Source organism: Euleptes europaea, chromosome 2, assembly GCF_029931775.1.
Source record: "Euleptes europaea isolate rEulEur1 chromosome 2, rEulEur1.hap1, whole genome shotgun sequence".
In the NCBI taxonomy this organism is placed as follows: Eukaryota; Metazoa; Chordata; class Lepidosauria; order Squamata; family Sphaerodactylidae; genus Euleptes; species Euleptes europaea.
This window is the reverse complement of record NC_079313.1, coordinates 62,737,147-62,762,472: the sequence shown is the minus strand read 5'-3', so window position 1 is coordinate 62,762,472 and position 25,326 is coordinate 62,737,147. Positions and strand designations below refer to the sequence as shown.

General features: G+C 41.2%; 1 protein-coding gene across 2 annotated transcripts in view; it reads left to right on the top strand.

The window, feature by feature from the left end:
* Positions 1 to 259: 259 nt before the first annotated feature.
* The window catches only part of MIER1 (MIER1 transcriptional regulator), a 41,156-nt gene continuing 16,089 nt past the window's right edge, over positions 260 to 25,326 (top strand). The window contains exons 1-6 of one of the 2 annotated variants that reach the window (XM_056843965.1): positions 260 to 372; positions 9,506 to 9,530; positions 12,041 to 12,186; positions 16,220 to 16,363; positions 18,778 to 18,898; positions 20,681 to 20,745. In XM_056843965.1, the coding sequence (XP_056699943.1) occupies positions 364 to 372; positions 9,506 to 9,530; positions 12,041 to 12,186; positions 16,220 to 16,363; positions 18,778 to 18,898; positions 20,681 to 20,745 (510 nt within the window). In that variant the 5' untranslated portion in view covers positions 260 to 363. The remainder of the gene's footprint in view (positions 373 to 9,505; positions 9,531 to 12,040; positions 12,187 to 16,219; positions 16,364 to 18,777; positions 18,899 to 20,680; positions 20,746 to 25,326) is intronic. The other variant, XM_056843966.1, reaches the window with a different exon arrangement.

Sequence of the window (25,326 nt, the reverse complement as noted above, 5' to 3'; positions counted from 1 at the left end):
AAACTATCGATGCCGTTGGGAAGAAACCGTTTATGCGGGGGGGGGGGGCTGTTTGCTTGAGGTAACGCCGGAAAGCGGGCGCTGCCGTCTCGTGACGCTGAGCCGCTCGCGCTCACACAGAAAGAGGCGGGGGGGGCGGGGAGAGAGAGAGAGAGGGGGGCGGTGTCGCGGGCGCGCCCACCCCCTTTGCGCGGTGACGTCGCGGCTCTTCCTCCCCCTCCCTTCCCCCCTCCACCGCTGCCTCCTCGGAGACGGTGGGCGCCGCTCCCGCTGCCCCTCCGCGCCGTTCCTTCCTCCTCCTTCGCCGTGGCGGCGATGTGACTCTCCTCTCCTGGCTCGGCCCGCCCCAGCTGCGCGGCGAACATGGCGGAGGTGAGGGAGAGCCGCGGGCGGCAGTGGGGCGAGGGAAGGGAGGGCGAGGAGGAGGAGGAGGCCGAGGGGAGAAGGGGGAGTCGAGTCCGGGCCCGGCAGGGAACTTGTTGCGCCGCCTCTGCCGCCTACCTCGTTGCTTTCGCTTCCCATAAGTTAGTTGCCGGGGGCGGGAGGAAGGTCCCGCGACGGGCCTGGCGTGTGACGTCTGGCGCCTGGCCGCCGGGAGGGCTCCGGAGGGCTCGCCGGCCTCCTGGGACTTGGGTGGATGGAGGAAGACCCTGCGGGAGGCGGAAGAAGGGTCGGTTTCTTTCCGGGGGGAGGCAGGGAGGCAGGGATGGTCTCTTGCTGTTTGGGACAGTAAGGATTTAGCCAAGTTGTCGCCGCCTTCCTTTCTTAGGATGCGAGTGGGAAATATACCAAGTGTGAGAAGAGGGATGATATTTGTGAAATCGTGCAAGCTTTACTTTCGTTGGCTTGGGCGGGGGGGTTGACGGAGACATATTAATAGTGTTGGAGGGTGCTGATCCTGCCCCCCCCCCAAGCCCCTGTTTTTCCACAGTCGAGGATCTGAGAGGGTGAGGGAGTTCTTTTGCTCTGAAAATCTTGCCTCTGCTAGAGAAAGTGGCAATGTGTGTTTGGGGCAAGTTAAGTTCTGACAGAGGTTGTGTATCCTTGCAAACATTTTCTAAATGCAAGTTCTAGCCTGGAATATTATTTGTCGTGAATGTCAATGTATTAAATCAGTATTGGCTCAACCCAAGGGACTAAAAGTGTTGTTTCAGCTTCACAATACTGTTGTGGGGTAGGTTAGGCTGAGAGGTGCAATTCTCTTAATACACCTAGTGTCTGAGCCTGGATTTGAGTGTCCCACATCCATCAATAGTCTACTCATTTACCTTCTCTTGCCTATTAAGGAATTGCTTTGTCAAGGATTTCCCCTCTCATTGAAAGTAGAATTGATCTGGGGGAAATAGAAACCACATTTGAAACACAAATGTCAGTCTTTTTGGTTCAGGAAATAGTTCCGTAAAACAAGTTCCTAGTTGCTTACCTGAGCCCAGTTATCAGGACTGTGATGCAGCTCCTATGATGTACCTTAAAAAAAAAAAAAGTGGTGTGGGTGTTTCACATGTAGTCCTGTATGCACAGTGGCCTGATTTATTAGATTTCAATCAATTTTCTTTTTTGAGTAGAGGCTGAGCAGATCATAGTGCATGTTTGGACCATCACAAGAAATGTCCTTGCCATGCTGTTCTTCAAGTGTGTGATAAAGAGAAGGGGCACACACTTAATTTGAAACCTTTACTTCAGCAGGTTTTATAATGTTTCCATTGTCTTTAGGCCACAAGTGATTGACCTAAAAATGTGTAGGCTAGTAACATGTGTTGTGTTGTGGACTAGTCACTTTTGGCTTTATTTGGGAAGCTTTTCTTTTTTTGCAAAAAAGCAAATTACTCTTATTTGATCAAAGACAGGAAGCTCCGTTTTAATGACTAATTGTTATTCAGTCCACTGAAGTCTTTGGCGGCGGGGTGTGTGTGTGAAGTTGAAATAATTCTTCCCTGTAACTTTAGTTTTGATTGAGGGTTCATATTGTAGTTCAAATGTATCCTTACAAAATAAACTTCACATTTTGTCTGTAAGCTATGGCTTACTGTAAAGCTACCAATAATTTTATACATTTTTAGTGAAACCACCTGTTTCAGTTTCTATGGTAAGAAAAGGAGTGGTGCCTTCCTGTTTCTTTCATTTGCTGTGGCCAACAGGTCACACAATCATTCATATAAGATAGAAGCATAAATGTACATTTATGCATTCTATTTGCAAGGATGACAACGATTCCTTTTAGATATTACAATATTTTGAAATCTTACTTGTTTCTTAGAAAAATTACTACATAGGTAGGCATTAGACTTGATTGAAAAGCTTACAGCATACTTGTGAGTTTAAGAGAAGTGGACATTTTGGTATTGGCAAAATGTTGCCAAATGTACTGGCATTGTATCATCTATTAGCTTCCTATGAGGAATTACTCTTGCAAAATAGTGGTCAAAGTTATTAAGATTCAGTATGTGCTTCTCTCCCTAGATATTTATCTTTTGGGCAAATAGGTTGATATTACTATATTATTCCATATAGAGGACACAAATTGCAGAAAGCCTTCAGATGGTTTGAAGAACCAACAGGGAGATTCTGTGCATTTCAATCATAATATTTTTGCTGGAGTATCTGCCTGTGATGCACTCTGGTATTCCTCGTACTATAACAAACCTATATGCACAAAGTGTTACTTTGTGTATGCCTGCATATGAGTAGACATGAATGGAGTAAGCTGTTAGTGTTCAGCCTTAGCATTTACATACTGGTATGGTAAGATAGCCCTGACCTGGATAGCCCCAAGCTAGCCTGATCTGTCAGATCTCAGAAGCTAAGCAGGGTCAGCCCTGGTTAGTGTTTGGGTAGGCAATCTCCAAGGAGTTCCAGGGTCATGATGCGGAGGCAGGGAATGGCAAGCCATCTGCGAACATCTCTTGCCTTGAAAACCCTATGGGGTCACCTGAGTCAGTTGTGATTTGACAACACAAAAGAACAAATGGTAAGATATGAATATTGTAGTGCTACAAAGTAATCCATAAAGGATTGTGGTAATGAAAGCAAATTTTTAATCCCCAATTAACCATAGATATCAACATTGGGGTTGTGGTTTAGTAAAGTACAAGCTGGAGGTCCATGAAGAATCATGGGAGTTGAGACAACTTGGAAACCCCATTCCACCATTTTCCCTTGTGGGATTCTGTTATCTTGTACCAGCTGACCTCCCCCCGCCCCTAGTTTTTCTTTAATTCACACTCAGCCACTCTCAACATTCCCTCCCTTTCTAGAGCACTTTCAGTTCCAACAAATTTTTTGTTGTAATATTTTTGCTTTTGATTGAATTCTAGAGTTATGTTATCCTGCATACATGGAGAGTCTCGTGAATAAGCAGAGGCCCATTACTGCTTTCATCATCCACGTGGAGCTCAGTTGTTTTACTGTTATGTACAGTGATTACTTTTGTCTTGGAAAAGCTACATCTGAGGTAGCATTGCATGTGACAGTCCATGTTCAGCATGGACGCCTGGTTATGATGCACAACAGTGGAACTACAAATGGGCCAATTTGATGTGACCTGGGCTTTCTCATAATGTTCACTTCTGCCCTTCAAGGGTTGTACTTTTTTTTTAATGCCTGCTTGATGTATTATTTAAAAGCCTGCCATGCTAATGAACTAGTGTGGTGTTTTGCTGTGAAAATATCTTGGTTTTTTTCTTCTTCTGTGATTTAATGTGGGATGTTTATATGTGTTGCTGTGTTTAAAAGCAAGATTTCTAGAGTAAGAAGGAGGGGGGCTGGATGGGAGATTTAAGTGTGTTGTGATTGGGTAGTAGCTGTACCCTAGGGGGAGGAGTTGACAGGTTTGTAGAGAGGGTTTGGGTGTGAGAGAGGGGAGAAGAAAGTTGAGTGGGTGAAGAGTGAGATGCTGTGGGAGATATCTGTGTTGTGTGTGGAAATTGTTAGCCTAAGTAGCAGGTCTATTTAAGGAACTTTAGCACTCTCTCAGCCCATATGGAGGTAGGCATTGGCAAACCACCTCTGAACATCTCTTGTCTTGAAAACCCTCTAGGCTAGGGTCACCTTCAGTCAGCTGTGACTTGATGGCACTTAACACACAAAGAACTGTTCCTATTTGAAACCATTACACATAGGTACCTATCTGAAACAGTTATGCTGTTTTACTTCTAAATTAACTCTATTAGTTTATAAAATAAAAGGGATAAAACAGGAGGATTTTTTTTACAGTGTTCCCCCAAAAGTTGTCAGACATGTTCATTTTATACATTTAATACAATGTTTCTCTCTCTTTAAAAGGAGAATTGTTTCATGGGAAGTTTTTTCAGCACTCCCTAAAACGTCCTAGTTTCTGTTAGAAAAACTGGGAGGAGGGAGTCTGTTTGGGGGCTCCCCCCAAATTTCTCTTTCCCCCCACTCACGCCTTCACATCTCTAGCTGAAACCTACAGAGCTTCACCCCCTGCCTAGAGATGGTATAAATAAAGACTTGCTACCAGGTACTGGGAAGGGAACAACTTCTTACCATCTTGGCCTGATGGTTGTCACCTCTTCTAATATTTGTCCGTAGTGTTTCAGTGGTGTAATATTTTTCTCCAAGATCAAGTGCTGCTCTGGAGATTTTTTTCACAGTTGTTGAAAGAAGCTTTTGAGGTTCAGGTGATGTCAAGAAGAGACTGTCAGTTAGAATCTGTAGCGGCATTAGTAACGGATGTCTTGATGTATTTGGATTTTGAGTTGTCATGCTGTTTCAATTGTTTGACTTTAAAGTTTGTAACCTGCTTTGGGTCCTATGTTGCAGGAGAAAAGCAGTATATGCATGTTCAAAATACATAAAATAAATATAAATAAACTGTAAATTGATGTGTGTTTTTTTAATTGGATTCCTTGTTTTTTGTTTATATTAATGCTTTGCTTGTATCTATTAAGTCTGCAGTAAACTATCTTGGGGACTATTTTAATTGAAAATCAACCCATGGACAAACTAACCAAATACTTTTTAATTTGTTATTTTAATGATTCTGCTCGAATGACCAATAGGTCTTAAGCAGGACCACACTAAAGCACAATGGCTAAATTTTTTATTATATTTCCCTTATTCTTTAAAATAGGCAGTCAATATATATAAATTTTGTAGTCTTTACCATCTCTGATTTGTTATAAAAATATCAGGGTGAGTGAGTGCCTTCTTTCCATTATCAAATGATTCAACCAGTCTCTGTCTATCATCCTCAAATAACCAACAGTGAAAAAACAAATGACTTATTGTACCTATACTGCCAGACCCACAAAGGCAGATCCTATTGGAAAATGGAACTATTCTTTAATTACAAAAAAAACCAACATGGATTTTAGTTACACTTTCTATATATTCTTCTTCATGGTTTCTTATGATGGGTTACTTTTGGTTTCAAAAACACGTGTTCATTTTGATACATTAACACATACATGGTTTCCTGTAAGTAAAGGCAAAGGCAAAGAAGACTTGATTTCCTGGTGTAGAATGGTTAGAAATCCAAACGCAGTAGCAGTGTTGGTGCATGGTACCTTACGAGATTTATTGAAGATTTATTATGCTTTCATGGCCTAGCACCCACTTTATCAGATAATTTCTTCATACATTTGGTGTCATGGGCTGTAGTCCACCACAGCTTATTAATGTTTCAGTGACTCTGATTAGGTGACACAAGACTCCTTCGGTGTCTGGGAAGAATGACTGTATATACAGAAGCTCTAGAAATGTTTATTTCTTTTGAAATTATATATGATTGTGGCTTTATCATATTAATGGCATTGACCATTTTCAAGTGCTCAGAAATGAAAGTAGTCCCCATGATAATATAAACTTGAATAATTACAAAAGGAAAGCTCTAAACATCTGTATTTATTTTTTAGGATAATATTTTGTCTTGAAAATTGTTTTTTTTTTCAATCATGAAGATTATAGATATCTAAAAAATGAAGATTAGGATGCTTGCCACAGTAAGGAGACAACCAGCTGAGAATAGAGGCTACAATACCGCGAATTTCAAAACTCCACAAAGTTTAATGCTTACTGCGTGAATTTGGGCAAATTGTTTTTCCCAGCCCAACAGTGCAATCTGAATGGATTTAAATTTCAATGGATTTTGAAGGGTGTAACTCTGTTTAGGATTGTATGCAAGCTACCTAGTACAGTGATCATAAGGCTCTGAGTTCTTTGGGAGGACAGGATAAAAATGTAACAAAATAATAATCCTGAAGTTAAGGATTATGGTTTGCTCATTTCGGATAAAATGTAAACTTAAACCCCAACACACAAAGTTGTTTGCAAATAGATGACTGTCAAAATGAGCTTATTATGACATGAATTAAATTGTAATTGGCAACAATATAAGCATGTATCCAGGTCAGATGTCATAATTTGCTTTAGGCAGGATTAAATATATAAAGCTGTTGCATTCTGCAACGAAAAGAAACTAGTTAACCTTCTGAAGTCCTTTAAAACTGTCCTTTTAATCATAGGTCTTTCAAGATACCCAGGTGTTACGATTGAAAAACAATGGTGACCTTGTAGCCCCATGCTTTTTCTGCACAAAAAGTTTCATAAATTGACTTTACTAAATTGGTTTAAAAATGCTATTTAGAAATACTACATGGTTCAGGACAATCTCTGTGACCTGGGTTAAAAGTCAGCTTTTTTGAGCCTAAAATGAATGGACATTTATAAACATAAATTAAGATTTCTGAATTCACAATTTCATTTTTTTTGACCTTTTGAATGTTACATTATTTTCTTTCAGAGGCTGAGAAGATAATAATTTTATGCTTAATATTGTATATAGCTAAGCATAAAGCAGTATTATCCAATTTATGAACCGCAGTGACCTTGGGAGACGTATGTCATGGAGAAGTTAGAAGAGTTTGAGTGCCAGTGCTGCCGTAGAAAAACATGTATTTTGCCTGAAGATGGGAGTAATTATTATGAAGCTGTGCACACCCTTTTGTGTGTGTGTGTAAAGTGCCGTCAAGTCGCAGCCGATTTATGGCGACCCCTTTTGGGAGTTTTCATGGCAAGAAACTAACAGAGGTGGTTTGCCAGTGCCTTCCTCTGCACAGCAACCCTGGTATTCCTTGGTAGTCTCCCATCTAAATACTAACCAGGGCTGACCCTGCTTAGCTTCTGATATCTGATAAGATCAGGCTAGCCTGGGCCATCCAGGTCAGGGCGCACACCTTTTAGGAGAGTGTAAAGAAAGAGTGAAATTGTTACTAGATGAACTGAGTGGACCTTGTAGTAGAGTATTAGTCTGATGTTTGTGCATTGTATCTTCAGCATATGGGAGACAAAATGTTATGTGCAGTCTACCAACTGTCTGAGCAGAGATAATATAAGAAGTGTTGCTGTCTTTTAGTTATTCTTTCTACAGTGGGTGATGTATAAAACAGATTAGTTAAAAAATGGACAGGAGGGTTACATATCATAGAAGATAAACAGCCACAGCAATAAATTAAAAATAATGTTGGTTATATTTAGCCTATTACTTGGTTTTTTAACTTGCTCTTTGACTCAGTCTTTGAATAGGTAACAGTTTTTAAATACAGATTTGATATAAAACTTGCTACCCAGTACAGCCATCTTGTTTTCCATTTTCATCGTTGCAAGGGAGCTTCAGAGCTGGATTAAGAGAGCCTTTTTCTGCTATGTTCCTCTTTTCATGATGTATGATGATGGATATCAAAAGGCAGCTCTTGATTACTTTGATGCCTGGAGAAAAATAACAGGCATTATTGGATTGTGAGGGGTTCAAAACAAATACATTGAATTGTATCTGGTAAAGCTAGCATAGATGTGTTTCTGGTGATCTGCTCCTTTCACAGACAAAACACTATATCAGCTATAACTTTCGCAATCTTTGTTGGCAGCTTCAAATACAGTGCATTGTAATTGAAGCTGTAAGTGTGAATGACTGGCAGACTGAACCAGATACCAAACCTTTTCATCATACATAGTAAAAAGTGGATTTAGCAGCTTGCTGCTGCTCAGTTGAATGCTGCAAAAACTCATAGGCCATTTATGCATGGGTATTTACTTCACAGTCCCTGCTGGACTGCTTTGAGGCTTGCTTTGCATTATTCATGATTTTACTGACCTTCAGACCTGACTTTGCTCTGGCCTCATTCTTCCCCCGCAGTTTTAGGATCCTGTTTTAGGATGAATTTAAGTATTGCTTCGAGGCAAGAGCAATGCAAATTCCCCCTATTTCCATGCATAGCTCTTAACTTCGGGTATCTCTCCCCACGCCCATTTTGGCTTTTCCCTCCCACATGTCTGTCCCTTCCATCCAACCCCTTTCCTCAAAGCAAAGCACAAAAGAGGGAGTTAAACCTTTTTGAAATGTGCAGGAAGACACTGGAGAAGGCGGCAAAGGTTGGAAGGCAGCTCCCGGTAGGGACCTATTGAAGAAAGGTGAGGAGGAATACCCAGCAAAAGCACACGCAGTCCCTTTAAGAGCTGACCCGCCCCCTCTAAGTAAATTGCAACAAGGTTGCGTTTTCAGGGGGAGGGACTCAGAAGCTCCATGATTCAGTGAGGATGCCTAATTAATCACAAGGCTACTCCTGGAATTGGGGGGGGGGAATCCCTCATGCATATGATGTATGAGAATTCGGAGCAGAAAACTGTGTAGCAAACCAAACACAAATTTCCCCTGCATAAATGACCATAGTGTGGTTGATATCACACAAACTATTATAAATGATGGAACACTACCTAGTTGTGCTTCACGTGACTGCTTCCATATTTATATGATTTTCTATAAATAACTAAAATTGCAATGGCAGCTGTTAAAGATCTCAAGAAATAGTGACAGATCACTGTATTTCTCTGCTTAGCCAAATGTGAGTTGTATGAAATTCAGATCTGAGAGAGTTCACTACTTCTGCAGTTTTTGTGGTATTTTTTCCATTTTAGCTTTTTCACATGCATTTGTTAAAGAACAAGTCGACAGTTACTCTGATATTTGAACAGGAGTAATAAACAAATTGGCAGAATTTTCTGAAAAATTTACATTTTTGTGATAGTTAATATACTGCTTTTAAATAAGAATGGAACCAAAATGTAGAGGACATACTACCTATTCAAAATGTAATATGTTGTTTGTGTTCTAGGCAATTATGTGCTTGATTTGAAATTCAAAGATGAAAATATTTTAATGTATTTAAAACATTTGTGTTCTGCCTTCCTACCCAAACGAGACATTCCAGACTAGTTACATACATTAAAAAAAATAGCAAATGTCACAGAAGTAGAAAACAGTAGCAAAAATACAGTTGCCTTAAGACAGTGTCTGGATCCAAATTCAGCAGTAGGAGCTTAAAACAATACACAGTATTAAACAAAATAGCAACAGTTTGGATATACAGGATGAGTTTTCTTTGTACCTGAATATGAAATATTAAATGTAATTCAGATTGTTTCTGGTATACTGATTAAAAAAAAGGTTGACTGTGGATAACTTTTTTTTCTTTTCTTTTTTGGATAGCCTTCTGTTGAGTCGGCAAGCCCAGGTAAAGTTATAATTCTGATGTTTACAAACCTTGAAAGAAAAACGAATGTTTAATAAAAGTTGTCTCTATTGATGTATTTTATACGATACATAGTTGCTGCTGGATTGTAACTCCATTGTGTTGTGTTCCATTCCAATAGGTAGTCTGGTTTAAGGGACCTCTAGTGATCTAAGAACAGCCTGTATAACCCTAACTAGCCTGATCTTGTCAGTGCTTAGAAGCTAAGCAGTGTTGGCTCCAATTAGTACTTGGATGGTAGACCACCAAGGAAGATGGAGGTTGCAACACAGAGGAAGGCAATGGCAAACTACCTCTGCTAATCTCTTTGCCTTGAAAATCCCATGGTCCTGGGGTTGCCATGAGTTAGGTGCAACTTGACAGTACAGAATTATTTAGTGATCTAACAGTGAGAAACAGATCTAAACTGAGTTAAACCCTTGTAAGGCCATTGAAGTTAATGGGCTCAGAAGAGGTGTAACTCTGCCTAAGATTGCAGTGTAAACTGCCATCCCGTACAAGGCAAGTGGGACTACGTCATGCTGCTCTTGGCCTAGTTTCCATTAAAATGCCTCTGAATTTTCCAGTTCCAGGAAAATTTGAATCAGCAAATTTTCTTGAAAATTCTCCAATTAAAATTTAAATAATCAATTTATATATTAAAACATTAGCAAAAGGCAGATACACTGTGTATGAGCACTGCTTCATTTCCCACATTGAGCCCATCTAGCATGATTAATTTGCTACACAACAGCCTGACAACTATAGATAGAGACTATATTTACATATATAGGGCAGAAATTTTTCCACAGAAAAATATATCCCCATTTTGGAAATTTTCCTTCCCCATATCACTTGAATTTGCATTAATGACTTAAATCTGTGGTTTAAGTGAGTTCAGAACTCTTGACAGATCTAACACAAGGATGATGTGAAGGGGGGAAGATGGGCTGCCCCTCAGTATTCTGAGTTGTGCCACTTGGGTTGACTCTGCTTATTTCAGCTTTTCAGTTTGTACTAAAAATAATCATAGTCCATGTGTGTTTGCAATGTGAAGGTTACTGCTAATATGTGAGCATATTATAGTCATGTCTACTGTGATCACCACTTTAGGTTTTCTGTTTTTTCATGCACAGAAACTCCACTCCAAAAGGGGGCAGAGCTTCATATGCAAACATGACAAAAGACTCTTTTTTCATTTTTTTGGATCTGAAAATGGATGATGTGGCACTTGTTCTGCTGATCCTTATCCAGTGTATTCAGAAGAACAACATGGTCCATAGCATATCCTCATTCCAAAATACACCAGAAGACTTGTACTTTGATATGGAATGCAGCACATTCTGTGCATCCTGTGTAAAGGCTATAACAGCATGCCCCAGTGAGAGAGTGAGGGGGGCTCAGTATGAATCTTCCTATCTATAAAAAGGCCAGGCCATAAAATTATAGGAAACTGACGAAGACAGGAGTTGACAGATTCTAACTTTCTGTTCTGATACAGTCTAGGATTAACACTTTTTCAGATCTTTATGTGTGATGGCTTGGATCGAAAGAATAGTTAGTGGTATTCTGCTCATGTGGGGTTTTCTTGCCCCTTCCTCTTGCTAAAACTCACTGTAACTCCCCCAAAACTGTTCCTGATAGTCAGGGGATCCTTCGGAACAACATGGTACAAGAGGGCCTGTGGATAAGTAAGATTGAGGGAAATCAGGTGAATATTCCCTTTGCAGAAACATGCTTGTCTTCTGCTTGCACAAGGAATTTTTTGGCTCTAAATAGGAATAGCTAATAATGTACATACATTTAAAAAACAAAAGTCCTCTGCTGTTGGTGGCTGGGGGAGTTATTTGTGCTATAGAATTATATTCTGGTAATATACTGCCCACCCCACCCCGGTTTTCTGACTGAAAATCTGAATGCATGCTATTCCAGTTGAAAGCCTGCATACTGAAGGAATAGTTCTGTTTTCCTTATGCACATGGACATGTTTAGTTTTGACTGGGAAACGAGAGAATTAACCCCTACTTGTAACTTGCTTTACAGCAAAGTGTAGTTTTTACAAGCATTTAGTATCACCTTTGGTTTGTGTTTTTCAAGGCTAGTCTTAAAGTAGCATATATCTTACCCAAGTCATTTGTTTTTATTATTTGATCATTTTTTCAGAGATTTTTCAGAGATTTACAACATTTTTATGCTGCCCAACCAGGAACTTGCCCAAGGTGGCTTACAAAATAAAAATAATTAATATCTTGTAATGTTTTGTTTTTATTATAATCCAGTATTAAAAAGCCCGAGCCCAACGTAAAAACATAGATGATAAAAACATACCCCAGACAGATTAAAACAACAATTACCAGGCAAAAATAGTGTTAAACCAAGCCCCTAATAAAACCTTTTGCAAAAACAATTCATTTCTAGATTACTGTTAATTTTAGAGTTGTTGGCACATAAGAGTGATAATAGCCTTAACAAGTCTATCATGTGATATACTCAGACTATTAATCAAATTCTAGGAGGGTCGGCAACATCAGATGACCATGAATTTGACCCAACGGCTGACATGCTGGTTCATGATTTTGATGATGAAAGAACATTAGAAGAGGAAGAAATGATGGAAGGTGAAACAAACTTCAGTTCTGAGATTGAAGATCTTACCAGGGTAAATGCTAGAAATAATTTAACCAAATTCCTAATCCTGTACTTATTTGCATTTTAATTGTGAGTGAATGGGATAATTTTGGGTGTGGCTTATTCATCTATTACCTTCATATATATTTGCACGTTTAGAATTTTACAGCAAAAGGTCTGTCAATTGTTGCTCTGGGGACCTCTTGCTTGTCAGCCATCATTTGCAGCCCATATTATGTGACACTGTCCACTATACAGGGGCATTCCATTTCAATTTAGCAATAAATCTAATTTCTGAGTGTTTTCATGGTGATTTCATGGTGGTGAGTGAACTCATACAATCTAGAAGGAAGACTTCTAATTTAGCTTTAAAAGCCTAGTAGAAATGTTCTGTGTGATGATACTTTGTGTCAATCCTTCTAGCCAGGTGTAACAAATTACTAACCGAAGGTTATTGGCATATGTGGGGTTGCTTCCACGCACAGATCAATACAATAATGTGCATAATGTTGTGGCAACAAGTAGGGTTTCTGAACCTATATTTATAGTAATCTTCCACAGTATCCAAAAATAGGGGATATGGAAAGCCATGGCTTAGTGATTGAGCATCTGCTTTACTTGCAGAAGGCCCCAGGTTCAGTCCTCGTCATATCCATTTAAAAGGATCAGGTAATGTGTGGTGTGTGATATTCACTGACCAGACTGGCCCAGGGTAGCCCAGTCTTGTCAGATCTTGGAAGCTAAGCAGGGTCAGCCTTGGTAGTATTTGTCTGGGAGTCCATCGAGGAAGTCCAGGGTCATGTGCAGAGGCAGGCAATGGCAAACCACCTCTGAACTTCTCTTGCCTTGAAAACTCTACGGGGCCGCCATAAGTTGACTGCGACTTGTCAGCTCTTACCACCACCAATGTGTGATGTGAAAGATCTCTTGAGACCCAGGACAGCTGCTGTAAGTCAGAGTAGGCAATACTGACCTTGATGGCCCAGTATAGGGAAGCTTTGACAAGTTTGTGTGTGTGTGTGTGTTCAGAGGTTTTCATGGTGTAAATCTAATCTAAAGTCCACACAGATGGAGAATAAAATTTAGCTCTAAGCCCTGTAAATTGTTCATATTCATCTAGTTTTCTTTTAAGTTCTGATTTTTTTATCCTTTACATAACTTACTTTCGTAACGTTTAAAGTTCTTATTGTTCTTGGACCAAGAGAAGGGGATACATATGTCAAATGTTAAAAGCTATAATGTCAGTAAAAGTGGAGTCAGAATAAGTTTGGCTGTCTACTGGTGGAATGAATGTGTGTGTTTAGATTAATATAATATCCCTTTTAGTCAGGGGAGTCAGGTACAAAAGTTTGGAGGCAAACTATTTGCTTGTTAATGAGTTCCTAGGCTGGTAAACTCTTTTTAAATCAAAGGGGGTGGTTGAGAAAGTCTAGTTGGTGATCCAGGGCAATGAGAAGATAAGCATAATAATGAGAACTTTTCGGATCCCACTGCCAGCCAAATTTATTATACTCTCACCCTACCACTACCATTTTTGTTTATATGGTAAGTAGCAGCATGGAAATGTGTATCTTGTTTTAAAGTGGTTCAACTTTTTAGTTTCTGGAGTATACAGAGGAGATTAAGAGAACTGACCCTTGGTAGTAGCCTGGCAAACACAAAGCCAGTGTGTGTGTCAGTGATATTGCACGCAGTCATCTCTGCGATGGGTAACTTCTGTAATATTTAGAATAGCATTGAGGATGTATGATGACCAGAGTTTATGGATAATCTACATAACATGTGTATTGTTCTGTTGAATATAGATTACAGTTTACACTTGGGGCAGGTGTTGCACTTATTCTGCAGTATTTTGGAAGTATCACCAACATGATGTGAAAAACATTGAATCATGATCAGTTCTTGTATGAAAGCATCAAAAGGTTGAAAAGCACATGGAATTCTATGTTTAAAAAAACTACTTGATTCACAGGTTTCTGTCCTGCTTGCGGGTCAGACAAAGCCAATCCAACATGTTAACATGATTGCTGTCTGTAAATATTTTTCTCTGGGGGAAATAACACAAAAGTGACATGTCTAAACTCCTCAAACCTTAATACTTATAGAGTGACTTCAGCTTTTGGCATCAGTTCAACATGGTCACAACACTATCCAGGTCAAGAGATAATCAACCTAATGTTTTTTCAAGCGCTTATTTATTTTGGGGGGAAATACGCCAGGAATCTGCCTGATGTGGCTTACAAAGTAACAATAAAAGCAAAACATTAAATCCAACATTAAAACCCAGGCCAGCGTAAAAATATAGACCATAAAAACAGACCACTGACAGATTAAAATATCAGCTTCCATACTAAAATGGTGTTTAAAAAATCAACCGCTTAATTAAAAACCTGGGTGAGCAGAAGTGTTGTCGCCTGGCACCTAAAAGAAAGCAAAGTAGGGCACTAGGTGAGCCTCAAGGGGAAGGGCATTCTGTACACTACTGAAAAGTCCCTGGTTGCCACCAGCCTCGCCTTTGAAGGCGGGGGGCGGGGCACAGAGGATAGGCCTTGTGAGGCAGATCGTAACTGGTGGGCTAGACAGTATGGTAGGAGATGGTCCATCAAGTACCCTAACCCAAAACTATTTAGTGTTTTATAGGTAAGAACCAGTACTTTGAATTGTGCCCGGAAACAAATGGGCAGCAAGTGCCGATCTTTTAACAGGGGGTTGATACAATCCCTGTATCCCACTCCTGACAGTAGTCTGACTGCTGCATTTTGGATGAGCTGAAGTTTCCAGATGATTTTCAGAGGTAGCTAAACATTATAGTAATTTCATTTTTCTCCATCTTCTTTAGGTAGCTGTAAATTGTGTGTTAACCTTGATACTAACCGCTGAGGAAGAGGCTGTCCTTTGTTTCTTCTTCTCTGCCTGCCTCTGTTTGTTCAGTACAAATGGCAGCGATCAGTCCCTGAGCTACTGCCCTGCCTTCCCACATCAGGAAGAGTGCCCCACGGAATGACTGTTTCCTCTTGCATTTCTTGCATGTAGGAATGGCAATTGCCTGGTATTTCAGTAGAAAGAAAACTGTATGAAAAACAGGGCTGAGTCATGCCATGGGGAGATATTGCAGTGACCACATCTTAACTTTTTGAAAAATTGAGGTGGGAGGGAAAGGCTATGGCTCAGTGGTAGGGCACATGTTAGATTCCTGGTCTCACCAGTTAGAAGAATTGTAAGAAGCAGGAATTGAGAATGACCCTTCCCTGCCTGAGTCCCTGGAAAGTTTTTCCTATTGAGTGCAGACCAGTGATTGCCTTTTTGGAGTTGTAACATCCTGTTGTTTTTTGCTTGATTTTGTGATTTCCCACCTAACTTCTAAATAGAATAAATTAAGTTGAAATTATATAAAAGAAAAATAATAATTAAGAAATAATATTCAGGTGGTATTTTGCTTGAAATTACATATGTCAACTTAATAAAAGTTCTGTTTGAGGAATGGAATTTTCCAGGCTCCCTTTTCCTGTTGCAGCTATGTTCCCTGAAATTCAACTTCTAGAGGTTGGTGGGCCTTACGAAAGGTTCATTAGAATAGCAAGGATTATTAAAGTTCAAGTCGATACATGTGCAATATTGACAATTGCTCAGAAAAATGTGCCATATGGCATATACTTCTCTCAAGTTAAAATGAATTAAAATTAATTTTGAGACTTTTTGAGAATTTCATAGTATTTCTTGATCATTGGGAATACAGTGGGATGTTGCAAAACCAGGATGGGAGTCACTGGTATAGACAATGCTGAGCTAGATGAGCCAGTGATATATGGCAGTTCCATATGTTCATAGACAGCCATGCCATTGCTACGTCATACTACAGGCATAGTTTATGTCTGCTGTCATAAAGGGCTAGTAGTCTTTGAGTCAGATGAAATCATGTGTTCAGCCTGTAACCTGCTCTCCAGTGACCAGTTTCGGTTTCCGCTGTTGTCTCTATTACCTGGCGATTAGGACACTGGTATAAAATAACTCACTGAAAACACTTTATAGATTGAAATTATGATAATTTCCTGTTTTCTTGTTAGGAAGGTGATATGCCAATTCATGAACTACTTAGCCTTTATGGCTATGATGGTACTGTACCGCTACCAGAAGAAGAGGAAGAGGAGGAGGAGGAGGGTGAGGGTGAAGATAATGATGACAACAGTGGCTTCAGTGGAGAAAATAAAGTGAGTTAGACTTATGCATTTGAAAGTTTGGTCCATGCTGTTGACTGCCATTTGCCTGTGGCAAGCTGGTATGTACAATTGGCATTAAAGACTAGCATTTAAACCTGGAGTGTGCTTTTCATTCCCAGCTTTTGTCTCTTAAAGGCCAGAAGGAGAAGCTAGAACTAACGACCATAGGATTGTGCTGTAGAAACCCAGTGCAGTGCTTTGGTGGCTGTATATAAGTATAAAGAAAAGGTTGACAACCCCTGCTATGATGAGATATGTTCCCTGTTAATACATTTCATTTGCCCCCCTTCCACTAAAGGCAGGTTGTCATACCCTTTGCGTAGAGAGACACGTTAGGCCAGTTGATTGAGCCTTCCCAGATCTTTGAGACTTGTGAGAGCATTCTCTCCCATTATCTTTTCCTAAGTCTTCTGAGGCTGTGCAAACTGCCCTTTAGCAGCCAGCAAAGTACCTTTTGGAGACCTCTGCCATTAAAGAGCCAGTAAATCATAAGGAAGAGTCAGGTGGTTACTTGTTACTTGACTTTGGTGAATGCTCTTGGGTTAAGAGTTGCCCTTCTACATTTCTCCTACATCCCATCCCTTCATGTAGGTAGGACACAGCTGAACAGGAGACATCCTACAGCTGAATATGGGATTTCCCTGATTTTATGAGCTAGAAGTCACTAGAAAGTGTGATCTTCCCAATGAAATCATTAGCTTTTCCTTTTAACTCTGTTATCTGACTTCCAAAGAGAACAGCAGGGAAAGTGTGCAAGCCCAAGGTCTACTCCCAGTCTCAAATACAATCCAAGTTATCATTGTACAGTCCCAGAGGAAGCAGTGAGTGCATCCCTATGGACGTTGCCAGGACTGGCTTTAAATCACTGAGAATAACACCTTGGCTAGCATACTAGCAGAAATAGTGCAAGGGCATGTCCTCAGTGAAAAGAGGGATGGCAGTTAATCTTTCAGAGAATTGCACATAGGTGTTTGCAACTTGCCTCAGGCAATGCAGGTAAGTACCAAATTACATAGCTATCTTAGGGGTTTGTGATGAAAACAATTGCATGGATCCTAAGCAGAGCAAGGTGAGTCATGCTAGAGGAAGGAAGCTTGCTCATCCCCCCTCCTTGCTGCATCGTGCTTTATCCTCGAAATTTTGGGTCAGTGGACTTGAAACAGTTTGGGGTGCAAATTGGAAGCCTGCAACACAAGGGAGGAAATCAGCAAAAGTTCCCCTTCCCTCCTCTTCAAATGAAAAAGCCATGCTGTTGGAGAAGCTGCTGCTTCATGGCACCTTAGGATCCAAGCCATTATTTTTACTACTATAGGAATGTGAAGCGGTTTTAGAGAAAAATATGCAACAGCAAAAGTTCCATATTTTTGTGAAGATGACTGTAGAATAGATTGAAGGTAAGCACAGCAAAGAGAATAATGCAAGTGAAATGTTACAGAGAAGCTTCCATGCTTATACTGGTAAATTTTGCTCCTAAAGTACATTGCTATCCTCCCCCTATCACCTGCAATAAGAAGCTTTGCTTATATTGCTGTGTTTTAGAATAAATCCATTAAGAATTATAAACAAGCTATAGTTTATATTAATAGTCTTATTCATTTTAACCCCATCCCAAACACAGTGTCTTAGCATCATTAAGCATAACATAAGGCATTTCAGGTGTAAACTGATATATTTTCTCTCATTTTAAAGCATTTCTTTGTGTGAATCTGCTACACTCGCCTTCTGCTTTTGTTAGAGAGCCTTGATTCCGGTCTTGCCACTTAATCGGAATGTTCTGTAGTTTCATGAGTTACAGTGGCTGTGATAAACTTCATGGCTGTTACTCAATGCTGCAGGACAATTGCAACAGGGCACCGGCAGAGAAGTAAGCAGATCTGTTGCTTCTGATCAGGCTATTAATGGCTTTTGGTATCGTGCCCTGTCTCAGACTTTGAGAAACATGCATTTTAATACATTTCATTTTTCCAGTATGTCATGCAGAGAAATACCAACACATTTACTAGCCCATTTACTTGTGTCAAAAAGCAGCTTGTCTAAGTGACAAACTATATGGCAAATTGTACAACTTACAATAAGTATTAACAAGTCTTTTTCTTGTTCTCATGTGTAAAATGTCTCTCTCTGGCAGTGAAACTTAGGGGTGGGAAAATATAATTGTAAAAAAAACAAGCCAATGTGGTGTGTAGTTTGGCCCAGGTTCAAATTTCCACTCAGTCATGAAGCTCCCTGGGTGACCTTGGCAGTCTAACCTACCTCTTAGGTTGTTGTGGGGGCAGAATGGAGGAGGGAAGAACTGTGTATGCTGTCCAGAGCTTCTTGGAGGAAGGACAGAATAAAAATCTGCAGTACAAAGAAAATTTTGACCTTAAGAGTAACTCTGCCTTGTTTGTCTCATTCTTTGTAAGGAGGAGGCCATAAAGGATTCATCTGGTCAGGAGGATGAAACCCAGTCCTCCAATGATGACCCAGCACCATCTGCCGTACAGGAGATAATTCGACCACGTCGGAGTAAATACTTTGATGCAAGTATGTGATTTCTTCAAGTACTAAGTGCTGTAATCTTAACCAGTTTCCAAACATTTTAACTCATGATATTACATGAATGTCTGCACATTCTCACACCCCAATGAATGCAACCTTTGTTTTAGGTTTGGAATTTATTATTTGTTTATTAGCTTCTCATGAGGACTAGAAACATTATTGAACTATGAGAGCTGCAATTTTGGGGTTGCCTGCAAATATGAACTTTGTGTATTGAGTGTATAGATAGAAATTGGAACAAATGTGGGAAGTGACAGTGGTTCAGGATCTGGAATGGTTTGTGCTTATGCACTAGGCTTTTTAATCCCCCCATGTTATATATTAAACCTTTTTTAAGCTGCTAGAATTTTAAAGACAGTGTATAGACGGATATGGTTTCTTGCAGTACAATTTTGATACTCATTCTTAAGTCACTTCTTTGATGGAAATGCGGTGTCACAAGGATTTAGACCAAAGTGTACTTGTTAACAGGGTACAGAATTCCAGAACCAGTTAGTGTGCTCTTAATTTCTTTGTGGAAAGTGAAATGTTTTCTTGTCAAATCAAATATTTATGTTTTGGATAACGAGATAGAAGAAAAAAAAGTGTTTATGGTGTTTCCTGTGGACCATTTGCCACAATAATATTAATTTATGTTTCTGCTTCTGTATGGATGCTTGCACCCTAGCTGCTTTCCGCTAAGTTCAGTTCTACTTATTTAGGAGCAAGTATGATCAGAAACGCAGGTTATAGCTTAAGGTTGATAGGACCCCGAGCAAGCAGAGACCATGTTTTGGGTTTGCTTCCTTCATTGTATATGAAACCATAGGATCAAGTTGAAGAGAGAGGTTTTGGGTTCATAGGATGGTTAACACGTGGTTTAACCTATTGATTAATCTCTTTGCATATGTATTTTTAAAGGTTGGTAAAAAGCTTTTGCCCTGACCTGGATGGCCCAGGCTAGCCTGATCTCGTCAGATCTCAGAAGCTAAGCAGGGTCAGCCCTGGTTAGTATTTGGATGGGAGACCACCAAGGAATACCAGGGTTGCTGTGCAGGCACTGGCAAACCACCTCTGTTAGTCTCTTGCCATGAAAACCCCAAAAGGGGTCACCATAAGTCAGCTGCGACTTGACGGCACTTTACACACACACACCGTAGGATTTGCATTCCTGAATTTTCTTCTTTTACATTATAATCTCTTTTATTCATTGATAATCTTCTCATATCACTTTGTCTCAGGTGTGTTTGACTCCATCCTTTTTTTTTTGTTCATTTGAACTCTTAAGTGTTTTCTGATGACTTTAAGGTAAAATAACAAAAGTGTTGGTAGCTGCTAGAATTATTTTTAAAGGTCATCCTCATCAACTGGCTGCTTCTAACAGTCTTCTGTCTGATTTAAAGATATAAAAAGATCTGTTCATTTCTGTTCTGGTATGAAAATACATGCTTTTTCTGACTTTCAAAATGAAGCCATTCTTAGGTAAGCCAAATGCAGTGAATATAAACTCTGCAGCAGTAAATAGTTCAGATATTTAAAGTTTGTATGCAGGAGGGAGTATGTAAGGCTTTTTAGCAGAAAATCTTGTTGCAGTTCTCAGGATTACCTGGTAAGGAGGTCCCTACCACATCTAGTCACATAGAGGTGGTTGTGACATCATAGCTCCATGCTTAGTTAACCAACCAGATTTGGCTTTGAGAAACCTGTAACTAGGATATACTTTATTTGGAGGAATATGTTTCAGGGCAGCTAATCCCATTTAAGTAACAGTTATTAATTTTTATATAGATAGTGAAATAGAAGAGGAATCTGAAGAAGACGAAGATTATATTCCTTCAGAAGACTGGAAAAAGGTAAATGTCTCAGGCCTTCTGGTAAAGCTATATGAACATTTTGCGCACATAATATAAATAGCCTCATCCAGAACAGGAAATGTTTTTAGGAAACAATTCCTGTGCATTGTAAGACTGTAGAAAAATTCCCCTTACCCACTTAAGAGTTATACAGGAGGCCAGACAACAAGACTTAGCAGTGCTAACTTCCCCCAAATATGTAATTAGTTTGAAAATTATGTTGAAAAGGCTCCTATCACAGGGTGTATTTAATACCCCCACACCTGAAAATTTCTTGGCTACCATGAGGCCTAAAAAAACAAGTTAAATCTAAACATAAAGTGACTGGCCCCTGCTTGGATGATGAAAGCAACAAAACCATGCCACTCATCCCTACCTTCTACATTTTTGGTGCAGTTGCAAAGGTTTTTATAGCTTAATCAGAAGGGGGAGCCATTAAAATGTGTTGCTAAGCAGTGAATGCACTTCAATGCTCACAGTTCAGAGTTAAAGGAACAAAAAGGGGAGAAGAGAAATTGGCCAGCTCATGCCCTAAGAACTGTAGAATACTGGAGGGAAGATTTTGGGGGTGGGGTAGAGATTTTTCCATCCTTCCATGATGCGTCTCAAGTTCCCACCTTGTTCCCTTTGTTTAAGTAGAAGGCCTCCATGCTAATGAAAGTAGCACTGTGCAGCTAGTCACAGAGTGGGCAGGATTTGTGTGTCTGGAAAAATCCCTAAGTATACTGAAAAACAGGACTGTAACCCCTTACCTCACAAAGAACAGGGCAAAACCAGGCAGATACACAATGAAGTAAATAACATAATGAAGACAGTACAAAGTACAAAGAGAGTTTAATACGGTCCGAGACCAGCATATATGAAGACAGTATAACACATACAGTCATTAAAACTTGATTACCAAATTGGAGAACAATGCAAAAATGACAATATAATACATACAAACAATGCAATAAAACAAGATTTAAAAAACTGAGAGCAATGCTGTAGAAATGGTATAATACAAAATTGAAAAAACTGAGAGAAATGCTGTAGAAATGGTATAATGCATAGAACAAACAATGCAGTAAAGTTGGGCTACTGTATAAGAAAATTGTGGGACAATAGTGTGGTACATACAATAAACAAGGCAATGAAAATTGCCTAAAATATCTGACATTAAAAGTATAACCTTATTCCCTTTGTAAAATGTCCTTCTGAACAATTCTGTTCTACACATTCTGTGAAATGAAAGAAGTGCGGGAACCTTCCTGACCTCCCTTTAAAAAGGTGCCATCCTGCAAATTGCCTGTGATGCACCTGTTGGGGAATGGAGAAAGAGGTGAGGAGACCTCTGCATACCTTCCTAACAAGAGTGCTGTAGGCAAAAAGCTTCAGAATGCTGCTAAGCTGAAAACGGGGTTTGAAACACTCCAGGCCTTAAAGTTCAGTTTACCAATGCTGTGGAGCTGTTTGCTTGTAGCACTCCAGTTGGGGGCTGAAGTAGGAGGTGAGGAACAGTTTTCTAATCTCACCCTTTCACCTCTGTTAGTGTGCTAATTACAAATAGTCCCTTAAAGTTGCAAAGGCGGTTTAGACCTTTAAAAATCTCTGTTCCCGCTCCAGGCAAAAGGGGCATCTTGAAGCTTGCTCGGGGAGGCAGGACTAAAAACTTCTCATTTCCTGTCTCCTGGGTGGGAAAGCCTGTAGCTTCCACTTTTCCTCCTGCCTTTGCGGGGAGAGCACGCAGTTAGCAGAGCTCCTTTGCCTTTACCTCTTCAGCTTGTTTGTTTGTTTCCTCGTTGTATCTGTTTTGTCTCCCTTGTGCTCCTTGTGCCGTTCGTCTTTCGTCGTCTGTTTAAAAAAAAAAAGTTAGTCAGTTAGTTCTTGCCTGATCCCATTCAAAATGGAGGACGTGGCAAAGAACGTCCCCAGAGAGGACTATTTACTTTCACTAAAGGACTACGATCAGTCCCTCAAGGCTCCAGGAACACAATCCCAAGAGGGATCCTCTGTCAGCCGCCACAGCGGACTCTCAGAGGATACGGAGCCTGCCGCCCCTACCACCGCCTCAAAGAAGGCGGGAAAGGTGGGGGTCAAACACAAGAATGCAGGCTCAGGCGGCTCCAGTAACAAGAGCCGCAAGCGGTCGCGGGACCCAAAGCAGAGCTCGGGTGTCCACGCGACCGCATCTACCGACTTCTCTTCCTCCTCCCGGTGTGCTGAGCAGTCGGTCCGCTCCAGTCCATGCAGGAACCACGGATCGCCGGATGGTAACGTAGCGGGCTCCGGGAACTTGCAGACGGGGGCAAATGTATTTACTTTAAGTGATATGGAGGCGGTCATAGAAAGAGTTGTAGACCGCAGGCAGGCCAGACAAACGCCCCTCTACAGGCCCCACAGGTCCCTCAGCCTAGGGCGCAGTCCTCCTCTCCTTCCAGGTCCCTGGCAAGCGAACCCTGCTGCAGCCAGTCTCGGACCTTTGGCCCCTGGCCCACCAAGGCTGCCCTAAAGGCTTCCAGTGGCGCCTCTCAAGGGCAAGGGGAGCAAGTTGATGATTCCCAATCCAACTATTCTGAAGGGTATAGAGAGGAGGGAGAGTACAATTCTGACAGGTTGATATCACTACAGGGGAAGAACAACCTAGGCTTTTTTCTCCTGAGGATTACCAGTACTTACTTTCTAAGGCACTAATTGCATTAGAACTCTCTGAACAACCAGCAACTAAGGCAGATGAGACTACACCTAAGGTCTGGCCGGTGGGAACCAAGGATTACTTCCCACAGGGTGCCCCAAAGAGCAGGAGAGTCCCTCTACCTGATTACTTGTAAGTCTTATTAGGGCAGAGTGGGACAAACCCACCCAAAACAGGCAATTCCCATCATCAGTCAAAAAACTGTATGAGATGACTCCACCAGCCATGGAGTTACTCGCCTTACCTGTGGTGGATGCCCCAGTAGCATCCCTCCAGACCCCAGATGGTTTATCAGAGGAGGGTGTTGGGACTATAAAAGACCAATTTGACCGCAAAATGGAATTTCTGTCCAGGAAGTTACATGAGTCCACAGCCCTCACTATCCAAGCCAATGCTACTGCTGCCATCATAGCCCGAGCCTCCATCGCATGGGCAAAAAAGATTTCTCAGCTACTCACAGGAGAAGAAAAATTACAGATGGCATGGAAAGAGTTATTAAAGCGTCTTCTTTCCTTGCGGATGCGTCTCTAGATGCTCTCACCTTCTCGGCCAGGTCTATGTCCTTAAATGCGGCTATCCGCAGGGCATTATGGCTCAGAACCTGGCAGGTTGACTCGAAGTTTAAATCTGTCCCTCTCTCTTACCCTCTGCAAGAGGGAAAGCTGTTTGGTGAACGTCTGGACAAGATGTTGGCAGAAACCAAGGACAAAAAGCGAACCATGCCTAAGTCCTCCAAGAAGGAACAGAAGGGTTTCACTCACTCCTTTCGTTCCTCACATACTCTTCATCGATTCAGACAGGACCAGAGACGACCATCCTGGTCTCACAACCAGCCCTTTCGTAGACAGGGACAGGGACGCTACAACAACCGACCTTTCCAGCAATCCCAGTTCAGAGGGGGAGATAAGACTGGCAAGTTCACAAAGACCAACAAACAGTGACGCCAAAGTGATTCCTGTGGGAGGAAGACTCCAACACTTCTACCCACGGTGGGTGGGCTCCCAAGCGGATGCCTGGGTGCTCCAGTTGGTACAGGAAGGCTACAGGATCGAACTTCGCACGACCCCTCCCGACCGCTTTGTTCCTTCTCCAAGATCCCAATCGGAATCCAAGCATCTTCGGACTACGGAAGCAATCAACCACCTTCTTCACATCAGCGCAATAGAAAGAGTACCCCTCCTAGAGCAGTTCACCGGGGTGTACTCAACCTTCTTCACTGTCCCGAGGAAGAACGGGGACTGAAGGGCCATTCTAGACCTAAAATTCTTAAACAAATATGTCCCCACAAAACACTTCAGGATGGAGACCCTCCACTCCATCATAGAGGCTCTGAAACATGGATCATTCATGACGTCCATCGACCTCATGGAGGCATACCTCCACATCCCAATCCATCCTCTATCTTGAAAATATCTAAGATTCGCTTATCACAGAGACCATCTCCAGTTCAAGGCCCTCCCATTCGGCTTGGGGTCAGCCCCCAGGGTATTCACCAAGGTGCTGGTGACCCTCATAGTGGAGATGCGGCGCGAGGGGATACAGGTACACCTGTACCTCGACGACCTGCTAGTGTGCGCCCCTCACAACAACAGTCGCTGTTGCATACCAGAAGGGTCATCCACACCCTGGAAGATCACGGATACCTTATGAATTACACCAAGAGTTTCCTTCAGCCCTCGCAGACTCTACTGCAACTAGGGGTCATCATCAACATGGCCAAAGACACCATCATCCTCCCCGAGGACAAAGTATCCAAAGTATCTCTTCTTGCAAAACAACTGTCCAGGTCACAAAGCTCACGTCTTCTTACTCTAGCAAGTCTCCAGGGTCTAATGATCTCTTACATCCCAGCCGTGCCTTGGGCCCGCCTCCACGCAAGACCGCTACAGTGGCTTCTGAGACCTCAC